The 11,223-nt window shown below is 57.8% G+C and overlaps 1 protein-coding gene across 1 annotated transcript; it reads right to left on the bottom strand.

Moving 5' to 3' along the window:
• Positions 1–923: 923 nt before the first annotated feature.
• On the bottom strand, positions 924–9,841 carry SSTR3 (somatostatin receptor 3). Its single transcript, XM_060306347.1, has 2 exons — positions 9,168–9,841; positions 924–4,483 (listed from the first exon to the last, which is right to left on the bottom strand). Exon 2 carries the CDS (start codon positions 4,446–4,448, stop codon positions 3,171–3,173), a length of 1,278 nt encoding a protein of 425 aa, XP_060162330.1. The 5' UTR covers positions 4,449–4,483; positions 9,168–9,841; the 3' UTR covers positions 924–3,170.
• Positions 9,842–11,223: the final 1,382 nt, after the last annotated feature.

The raw sequence follows: 11,223 nt of genomic DNA, 5'->3' as shown, positions 1-11,223 counted from the left end.
TTATTCCAAATAGTCATATGAGGGGCCCACAGCACTGCCAGGCCCTGGGAACACAGATGCATCAGGCACTGTCCCTGCCTGGAGGGACAAAGCTATTGGGACACCACACACACACACACACGCACACACACACACACACACGCACGCACACACACACACACGCGCAAGAGCGTGCACAGGTAGTGACATATGGTGAGATGGGGAAGCTGGAGGGCTGTGGGATCCAGAGAGGGGACCCTGGCCCAGGCCCACTCCCTACACAACCTGGGCTGCAAGCAGGTCCTCTGCTCCCACCCCGTGCACACCTGCCACACACACAGCAGGCCCTCAGTGTTACACCCCAATACACATTCACTCGTGGATATGATGAGATGCCCTGAGCACCTACTACGTGCCCTGCACTCCGTTTACACACCCCTCCCCCATCCCATTATTGTTGCTGCCTGGCTCTTCTCTCCCTGCCATTGATAGTCAGTCCCTGACCCAACTCCTACCCCACTGGTCAGGCCAAACTGTCCATCACAGTGTCCCACCTTCTCTCTAGCTGGAAAGATGGGCACGTGACCCACATCTGGCCAATCATGGCATTCTAGCACCTTGTCTTTGGTGATTGGCCCAAGGGGCCATCCTGTGACTCAGTTAGAACCAGTCAGCTCTCTTGCATGAGATCTGATATTTGGACACAGGAAGAGAGTATATCTACTGCCTTTGGATCAAGATCTGTAAGGGTGCAGGCCGAGGCTTGTCAGGGACGTCTTCCGTCCCTCCTGGAGGACCAGGATTCTGGGAGGCTATACACAAAGAGGCCTGGGCACGCAGAGCTGAGAGACAGGAGAGAAGGAGCACCCCGATAGAGACGGATGCCTGTACCCACCCCCACCCAGGCACACCCGTCTAAAAACACAGCGCCCGCCAGAGGAATTGGCCCAGGCCAGTTGTCATGTGTCACTGACTTTATTGACAAGAGTTAGAGTCAGAATTTCCCTAAGGGGCCTCCCAGCCACCCTTGTAGAACAGGCTCACTTGTCCCAGGAATCAGGAAAGTAGGGTTGGCCAGGAAAACAGGAAATGCTGGAATGCCAGGGGCCCTCTTTCCTCAGACCCCCAGATCCGCCTCAGGGGACACCAGACTGAGGACTGGGCCTCCAACCTCCACACAAGCTCTAGTTTTGTAAACTTCTTTCCCCCTGATGGGGCCTCACTCTCCCCCAAGCCCTACCTCCCTGATCCTTGGTCTCTGACCCCCAGCTTCCCTTCCTCATGTCCTGTAGCGCCCTCAGCCCCAAGGGCTGGAGACAGAGAAGCCACTTGGTGAAGGAGAAGGGGTTGAAGGCCACGCCTGGCGGGGGCTGCCTCCACTCTGTAACCTGTTAAGTCCCAGCCCCAGCCATCGCAGTGTGCACGGCAGTTTACCCCAAACGACTCCTTTTCTTCCCAAATCCCAGGAGGCAGGCAAGCTGGGACAAGCACTTCCACTTTATGATGGGAAACTGAGGCCCAGAGAGGTCAAGGCTACACAGGATCTGAAGGTGAGTTGAAGATCTAGGCTTCCCAACTTGTGGTTCCCATGCTTTCCCTGAGGACCCCCTACCCTCTGCGGAGTGGAGTGTTGGGAGATTTAACTGGAGGTTCCACCGTCCCCGGGACCAGTCTCGCTGTGGCTCTAAGGGGTCATCTCTGGGAGGGCGTCCAGGCCAGCCCCAGGCCCAGCCTTGGACAGTGGCCTCTCCCTGTGGCCTCTCTCCAGCCTCCTCTAGTCTTGTCTTCCTTAGGCCTTTCCGACGTGCTGCCCCGGGGCATGTAGAGGACCCGGTGGCCTGCTCCCCAGCCTGCAGCGCTGCCCCACTCCTCCCAACCTCTCCGGGGAGCCAGGTCTTGCTTCTCAGCTCTGCCCCCAGGCTTCCACCAAGGTCTAACCCTTCTTACCAGCACTGCAGGCCCTCAAGGGGGCTGAGCCTGTACCTTTCAGAGCATTTGCTTTTCCACCCTGATGGCATCCTTTCCTTGAGTTTCATCAGGCCAGGCACTGGCAACCATGTTTCGTTGATGCTGCAACTGAGCTCAGCCCAGAGGGGCCAAGGTCGGCCCCAAGATCATGGAGCAGATCTGTCCTCCACCTCCTCCTCCTTTGCCTTTCCCTTCCCCCTTCCTCTCCCTCCTCTTCTTCTTCCTTCTCCTCCCAGCTCTGTTTAGACACTCCGCCTTTCTGTTCCAGTCTGCCTGGGCCAGGTCCCTGCTTTAGTCGCCGAGTGGGGAGAAGCAGGGAGGATTTCTCCTATGAGGAGGTTCCTGAGCCCTCAAAGACCCTGAGACCCCCTCCAGCCACAGGACACAAAGTGAGCTGCTTTGAGGATTGATTAGCTGCCCCCAACAGGGCCTGAGCTAGCCTTTGGGTGGCCTAAGCTTATGCAATATGGGGTCCCTCTTTAAGAAAAGGGGTACAAAATTACAAGTATGAAATTAGACTCAGGGCCTCAGAAGGGCCCGAGCAGTCAGGGACCCTGAAGCTCGACTCAATTAGCTTCCTGGAAAATCACGTCTTCCCCTCTTGTCTGGGAATACAGGAGTCCTGGCATTGACTGTCTGGGCCAAGGGGGCCTGGAGGTTATTGGGTTGTTTAGCAGGTGAGGCCTGAGGCCCAGAGAGGAGAAGAGCTGGCCCACAGCCTTGCAGCAAGACGGGGAGAGCTGATGGAGGCCTGGGCAATCTCACACCCCTTCTCCCTACCACTCCCTGTGCAGTACCACTCCCTGTGAATGTGGGCCCCCACTCCCTCTTTTGTGAACCTGACTCTGAGCCCGGGAAATCCAGGCCTTGGTTTATCCCTCTGAGGGCCAAGATTGAGGATGCTCTGTTTCGGAAGGGGAAAGCCAGTCGGTACCTATCCCCTTAACCTGACCCTACCCAGCCCGGCAGAGATGCCCCTCCAGACTTATCTGATAGAGCTCGTCCAGGCCGTATCTCCCATCCCTGAGTCACAGAGGAGAACACAAGGCCCAGAGAGGGGAAGTGACCTATCTGAGGTCACACAGCAAGTCTCGGCAGCAATGGCATCAGAGCCCAGGCTTCTGAACTTCCCATCACGGACCCCTGGCACCTCAGGTGGCATGCCCTAGGCGTACCCACAGTCTTTGCCCTGTCCTTGGGCTACCCTGGCCCTCCGCAGGCCCTTACAGATAGCTGATGTGCAGGGTGCCTGACTTCTCCGCAGCTGAGGGCTCTTGGGGTAGGAACTGACGCTCCTTTCTGGTGGGGCCGCTGGGAGGCTGCTCCTGTCCGCTGGGACCCGGCTGCGTGATGCGGTTGACCCCACCATTCATCTCCTTCGGCCCTTCATGCTCCCCTGCTCCCTCCTGCCCAGCCTCCCCACCTCCATCCTCTCCTTCATCCTCTTCTTCCTCTGTCTTCTCTGGAGGCCCCAGGGGAGGCTCCTGGTTGCGCACACGGCGGGAGGGCCGCAGCAGGACCCTGCGGAAGCCCTGCTTGAAGCGGTAGGAGAGGAAGCCGTAAAGGATGGGGTTGGCACAGCTGTTGGCGTAGGGCAGCGCCACCACCAGGAAGTAGAGGCCGAAGAAGGCGGGTTCCTCGGGCAGCGGGCACACCACGTTGATGATGTTGAGCACATAAAAGGGCATCCAGCAGAGGACAAAGAGTGCCACCACGGCCACCACCATGCGCGTGACCCTGCGCTCAGAATGCCGCCGCCGCTGGCACGAGGGTGCCCACACCCGCCGCCCAGCTGAGCGCACCTTGACCACGATGAGCAGGTAGCAGAGGCAAATGACCAGCAGCGGCCCAAAGAAGCCCAGTGCGGCCGTGTAGATGATGAAGCCGGCCCGCCAGGCCGCTGCCGGCTCGGGCCACTGCATGTGGCAGGTGCTCATGCCACGGGGCACGCCCGAGAACACCACCACGGGCAGCACTACCACGGCTGAGGCCACCCAGACGGCCGCACTGACTGTGCGGGCCACGGGCGCCGTGCGCCAGCGGGCCGAGCGGGTGGGATGCGCTACCGCCAAGTAGCGGTCCACGCTCATGACGGTGAGACAGAAGATGCTGGTGAACTGGTTGATGCCGTCCACGGCCATGACCAGGCGGCACATGAGGGCCCCGAAGGGCCAGTAGGACAGGGCGTTCTGGGCGGCCAGGAAGGGCAGCCCCAGCATGAAAAGCTCATCAGCCAGCGCCAGGTTGAGGATGTAGATGTTGGTGACCGACGGGCTGGCCGTCTGTCGCAGGACCACGTAGATGACCAGTGAGTTGCCCAGCAGGCCCACGACGCACACCACCAGGTAGACCAGTGGGATCAGAATGCCACTGACAGCCAGCCCTACTGCACTCTGCGCTGTGGACGCGTTTCCGAGGATGGCATCCAGGGGCCAAGCGGAAGAGGCGTTCCAGGGTTCCGAGGGCGTGGGCAACGGTGAAGGATAGCCAGGGGTGTCCATGGCCAAGAGAGGATGGTCAGCAGTCAGCTACTAGCCTGGAGGAGGGAGGACACAGTTCGGTCATGGCAGGGCACGGCTTTGTCTCTTCAGCCCCTCCCCCATCACACTGAACTTGGAGACTTCCTGGGCACCTGGCCAGAGTTTGACGTGTCACGGCTCATCCACTCTGCCCAGGCCAGCAAGGGAGGCGGGCAAGGTATCCCCACTTCTCACATGAGGAAACTGAGTCTCAAAGAGGTGAAGTGACCACGCTGTACCACATAGCGGGGGTGTGGCATGGGACTCCGGCTCGCCTGGCCCCAAAAAGCAGGACCAGCACTGACCTGGACACCAGTGACCCTTCACTTGCGCACAGGGCAAGTGCTCCGCAAATGTTCAGCAAGGGGATCATTCGATAAGCTGATGACAACATAAGCCCTTTCCTCCATACCAGCATTTTCCAAACGTTTTTGACACCAGTGCGTTTTACATTGCAACCCGACGTCATATTGTTCCATAAAACAAAATCTGCCCTTTCTACGTGTGATTAGCCTGCTGGCAGAGCCCCAAGTGGATCACCCGCTGTGATAGACTGAATGTGTCCTCCCCCACGCCAAACTGATATGTTAAAATCCTAACCCCCAGTGTGATGGTATTAGATGGGAGGGCCTTTGGGGGGGGTGATTCGGTCGCGAGGGTAGAGCCCTCATGAATGGGATTAGTGCCCTTCTAACCCCAGAGAGCTCCCATGTCCCTTCTGCCATGCAAGGAAACAGCAAGAAAACAGCCACTATGAACCGGGAAGCAGGTCCTCACCAGACACCGAATCTGCCGGCACACTGATCTCGGACTTCCCAGCCTCCAGAAGGATGAGGAATGAATTTCTGTTGTTTATAAACCACCCAGTCTATGGTATTCTGTTACAACAATATAGACAGACTAAGACACCCCCCAAACAGGTCTCAGCTCTCATGCTAGAAAAACACTGCTGCATATCACAGGTCCTTAACCTTGAACCCAAGTCTCTTGATGAACTTCAGAGGATCCATAAACCCCCCAAACTCTGGTGAAAGTTAATACATCCTTGTTTTTTCTGGGCAGAGCCCAGCGCTTTCATCAGATTCCTCAGATTCTGAATGGAGTTAAGAACCACAGGCTCAGAGGTGTCCCTTCCCCTGGAAATCGAAGCCCTTGAGGACTCTCTCAGCCCTGCTCGTCCCACTGCACTGAGACAAAAGCCCTGCTGTGAACAGGGCTGTGAAGGATGATTGGCTGTGAACCTGGGGGGGTGGGCGGCTGGGGCCCCTTCTGCCCCAAAGGCTGACCGATGGTGGAGAAATTCACAACACACTGGGCATAAGGACAAGAACAGCCAGCTCCCCCCTGCGCTGGTGGGGGAGGCTCCCCCGAGAAGAGGACACTTCAAGTGGGTCTTGAAACATGAGTAAGAGCTTGCCCAGCGGCACAGTGGGAACAAGCGTCCCCGTTCCCTCTGAGAGCACCTTCTTACTACACTTCTTGTGTGTTATAAGGAGCTGAGACTCCTCCTGGCTACGCTGCTAGACTTGACTCTCAAGCGTGGAGATGCTAGGACTCGGCTCTGGTCCTTTCCCTCGTCCCTTTCATATGAGCGCAAGTTCTGCATCAGCGTTTGAGGCATCGAATGAATCAGAGGAACCCCGGTGGACAAATCTTAACGCAAAGGGAGGATGAATTGCTGACAGTGGGAATTCGGGCCCTGCTGGGAGAGACCTCCTGCCCCAGGATTGGCTAACCTCCCTCAGCAGGACTTTCCGGCTCTCCGGAGACCCAGTTAGAGGCCAGGACTGAAAGCTGGAGCCTCTCTGCGACGGGACCTCCTCCCCTCCTTCCAAATGACCACCCCCTTCCCCAGTCCCTTGACTGCTGGCTGCCCTGACTCTCCCTACAGAAACCCCAAGGGAGAAGGAAACCTCTCAGAGGAGCCTTCCTCCAGTGTTCTCCTGCCCGCCGAACACTGGACCTGAAATGCCGCCAGTGAGACCTATGGTCCCCACTGCCCTGGCTGGACACCACTTTTCACATGCGAAGCTCCTGGAAAGGGGAGGCGCCCCAACTCAGAGCAAACGCCTCTGGGTGGGTGAGCGTGCCCGGTGCCCCTGCCCAATACCTGGGACTTCCAAGGGCTCTGAGCACCAGGCGGGGTGATGCCAAGAATGGCAAAGAACCCCTTGGCCCTGGCTCTTCCTGATGCTTCCCCAGGCTGGCTGGGCTCAGAGCACCCTCTCCCTGCTCCTCCAAGCCTGGTGAGAGCCCTCAACCTGCCCTCACCCCAGGCACTAAGCAAGGGGCAGTATGGACAGTGGGCACATAGGGTCCTAACAGTGCTGCCAGCCCTTCGTCACGGAGCTATGGTTCCAGGCTAAGCAGTGACATGCAGCATCCTATAGGGTCCTATGAGGGAGGCAGTAGGGTTGTCCCCACAGTACAGACAGGGAACAAAATTGAGGCCATGCACTCTGGTCACACAACTAGGAAGGGACAAAGCTGGGAGGATTCGTAAGACCATCTCCCGCCCACTCCATTTCACAGGCCGGCAGACTGAGGCCAGGCCTGGAGAAGGCACTTGTCTAAGGGTCATAGCTGGTCCGGCCAACTAGCTGGCATCCAGCTCTCCCACCAACCTATTCAGAGCTCTCCTCACTGCTCCTCAGACTCTGGAACTATTAAGATCACTGCCGTCTCTCCCTCTCTGTCTACCTCCGACCGACCCCCCTTTCCCCTCTGAAGGCCCACATCCCTAAACCCTTAGAGACCTAAAAATAGAATTTTAGAGTCTTAGAACTGAGTTGTAGAGTCATAGACTTTCAGACTCCGTATCTTTGAATCGGAGAAGGTCAGAATTCCAGAACGCTGGAATCAGCCCTTCTTAGACCTGGAATTGTGAATCTGGGACCTTAGAGTCCAGACTTCCTGGACCTGGCTGGGGAGTCCTACGTCACCCATCCATCCACCTCGCCTCCTTGTGTGCACGTCCTCTTTATAGCATCCCCGCCAGGTGACAAATCACAACCCAGGGCTGGAGGAGGGGGGGGAGCAGCAGACTCCCAGGAGAGGAGCAGTGAGCCAGGAATACCTAATTTCCGGGCTGCAGGGACAGCTGCCCCCGGGGAAGCCGGAGGGTGACTTCTGAGGATGGCCCCTCCTGCCCAGACACACACATGTGTACCCACAGGCACACGTGCTAACACACATGGCCCTGGCGAGAACACAATGTACCAGCCAGGCCCTGCCTTTGTACAGGAGGATGAAATAGCCCCTCCCCAAGCCCTTGGTCCCCCCAGAAGACTCCCTGCCTCCACCCTTATCTGGGCCCATCTTCCCTGTCAAAGTTTAACGGGCCAGAGTACCAGAAGCAAGGAAATTATAGCTTTCCATTGGGGTAAGTCAGACCTGCAATTTAGATGCCACCTTTTCTTTAAGCAGCTAGGGTGCTGTGCTGATCTAGTTCGCCCTTTGGAGAGGAGGGCCTTTTTCTCCTTGTCTGGTTTATCTTTGGCGCAAGCTTGCCTGAAAGCCGGGGGCGGACTCCTCAGAGGACCATTCCAGACGGAACAGAGGTCCAGAGAGGGTGAGTGGTTGCCCTGAGCCCCACAGCAATTCAGAATAGCCCCTCAGAGATGCCAGACACCCCAGTCGTCCTCCATTTGTCTATCTCCCACCCCCTCCCCCTCTAGACTGCCGGCTCTTGGGCGCAGGACCCTGAGTTATTTATAGCTGTAACCCTAGCACCCAGCACGGCACGCAGGACATCTGCAAACGTGAACAGACCAAGCAGTTCAGCAAGCAGAACTAGGAGTGAAGTAGGAGGGCGCTCCTGGGCAGAGGCCTCGAGCTCACATCATGAGAGCCTCACCAAGCCCAAGGGCGGGGGGGGTTAGAGAGGAGGAACGTGAGGTTCAGAGAGGTTCAGTAAACTGTGCAAGGTCACTCAGCTGCTGAGTGCGAGGCCAGAAGGTGAGCCCAGTTCTGTTTGTTCCTAAACCATCCCTACCTCCCAGCCCTGTGCGCTTCCCTGAAGACCTCGGGCTGAGAGGCATCAAGGACTGAGACAGCCCTGGACAACGCAGGCTGGTAGTCCCTGGCTGACTCTACGTCCTTCTTTCTCTCTGCTCCCCTGGGCCTGCCCCCAGGGAAGAGGCCCAGATCTTCAGTGCCCCCCCCACCTCAGACCTCGGGTCTGACACACAGGAACATACCCCACAAGCCCACAAGCCCTAGGTTGGGGGCTTGGGCTCTGCCACAGAGGGAGGATGCCAAATTGCTGTGTGACCTTGGGCAACTCACTTCCCATCTCTGGACCTCAGTTTTTCCTATAAAAATGAAGACAAGCCTACCCACCTCCCAGGGTTAAATTAAATGGGAGTGTGCTGAGCACGGTGCCCAGCCCAGAGGGGGAGCTCAGGAGAGCTGGCATTTGAGCCAAGGAGGCTAAATGCCGTGATGCATCTGGTTTTGTCCAGCTCCGACACTGCTGATCCGTGACTCCAAGGTTCTGGAATCATGGTATGAGATTCCGAGATTAATGCGCACCCTCCAGCCCCCCGCTGTCCACGAAGAGGTCGCAGGTTGTCCTCCTTCCTCCCTGGACCTTCCACCCTCTCCCAGTCCCCATCCCCAGCCTCCCAAGTTCATCCTGCACAGAGGGTGAGCTCCAGCACCCCACCCTCTGGGACCCCATCCAGGCCCCAGCCTCCTTACCTGCCCATGGGGTGAGGGCTCCCCTCCTTGCTGCCAAGCCGGTTATCATTCTGCTGCCCCCTCTCCCTGCCCAGTCCCCAGTGCCCCCGAGCACCCCTTAGCCGGGCTCCCCACACTGTGCCCACTCTTAGATGGCTCGCGAACGGAGCCCCCTCCTAGGCCTGCAGCGGCCACGTCTGCCCACAGAGCCGCTCCCATCTGGTCTCCGGCCCTGACTTCCCACCAGCGCCTGGTGCGTCACCCCCCATCTCCAGGACACGTCTTGGGTGGTGGTGGGGGGGGTAGGGGCACAGATGGGGGGTCTGCAAGCAGGAGCCTGGGGTGGGGGAGGAGGGAGAAGCCTCCCAAGAAAAAGAAGAGAAATGGGGAACAGGGGACCATAAAAAGCCAATAGAAAGAGAGGGGAAAGGGGGGTCGGTCGGAGGTAGAGAGAGAGGGAGAGACAGAAAAGACGGCAGTGGGTGGAAAGCCAGAATGAGGGGGAGTGATGAGAAATGCGTGACAGGAGAAGAGAAAGAGGAGGAAAGAGCGAGAGAAGGGGCGAGAGGGAGGGATGCAGAAAGAGATGCAGGGAGAGAAAGCGGGGAAGGAGGGAGGAGAAGGAGGGGGTGGCAGGGAGAGTGACAGAGAAGGATTGTGCCACAGATGGTGACATGGAGAGCCAGGGAAGGAGGGAGCAGGAGTGGGGTGCGGGAGGAGCCCGGAGGAGGGGCCGGGAGGAGGGGCTGGAGCGCAGGTGCGGGTGAGGGAGGAGGGGCAGCAGGTTAGGGGAGGAGGCTGGAAGGGGTCACAGATCCTGTTACCGGGGAGATTTCAGCCACCCACGCTGGCCTTGCCTCCCCCAGAAAGGGGTTGGAAAGGAGAGCGTGGTACTCAGGGCAGCTGGGGTCCGAGAGCCAGTGGTGGGACGCCGCCCAGGCCACCATGCACACGTCCCCCAGGGTGACAGCTGGGTTCCAAGGCCAGTGCCGCAAGGAGGGCTGGGAGCACGGGGCGAGCACTGGGTGGGGAGTACACAGTCCTACGGTCCGGGTTCCCCAGCCGCAGAGGAAGGCCGGATGGGGGTTATCAGCCCTGAGACTGGTTGAGTCTGGAGAGCCCCGGGCAGGGTGAGGGATAGAAGGACAGGGTAAAGAAGAACTATTTCAGGCTTTGGGGGCCAAGAGGCAACATCAAAGCCAGTATACAGGAGAACACAAATTTCCACTCTTTGTACATTGACAAAATTTCAAATGATAAATAATTGAGGACTTTTTTGCTGTTGTTGTTAATACAGATCTACTACTGACGAGGGTGGAATTCTTTTTTTTTTTTTTTTTGGAGGGGTAACATTTTGCTTCATCGGAGTTCTGGTTTGTAGAAAACAGCCCTAGCCGGCAGGCTATACAGAAACAGGCGGTAAGCCAGACTTGGCCCCTGGATCCCCCTGGACAGAGACCCCTAAGATCTCTGTCTGGAGCCTGAGCACAGGCCTGGCTGCCCCTGGACGCCGTACCCCAGCTTGTGCCAACCAGCCATGTGACCATGGGTAAGTTGTCCCCTCTCTGGGCCTCAGTTTTCTCATCTGGATCATGGGGAGATGGGACTAGATCACTCCTAAGTTCCTCTTTGGATAAGAGCATCATAAGCGCATAAGGATCAGTGAGTAATGACCACTGTTTTATGAAGCCCTCCTCCAAAGCGGGCTGCTTCACATATATCACCGAGCTTCATGGCCACCACACCGCCTATGGTGAGCAGTGTTAGCGTTTCCAGATGAGGAAGCCGGGGCTCAGGGAGGGCAAGCAGTTTACTCAGATCATACAGCTAGTGAGTGGAGAGGCTGGACGGCTTCACGCCAAAGGCGTGCTCTTAAGCACCTTGCCCACCTGAGCGGCCTGACCCCTTTTGAGAAGGCAATGGGGGATAACAGCCAGGAAGGGAGAGAAGAAGGAAAGGAGTGTTTATTGAGCACCTACTATGTGCCAGGCCCCTTTCCACACTCGGCCATTCCTCAGGACCAGGGCTGGACTGAGGCTGTGCCCCTAGGCTGTGCCCCTAGGTTCCCAGGGCTGGT

This window comes from Globicephala melas, chromosome 10 (assembly GCF_963455315.2).
Source record: "Globicephala melas chromosome 10, mGloMel1.2, whole genome shotgun sequence".
In the NCBI taxonomy this organism is placed as follows: domain Eukaryota; kingdom Metazoa; phylum Chordata; class Mammalia; order Artiodactyla; family Delphinidae; genus Globicephala; species Globicephala melas.
The sequence above is the reverse complement of the archived record's forward strand: the minus strand, read 5'-3'. Positions and strand labels throughout refer to the sequence as shown.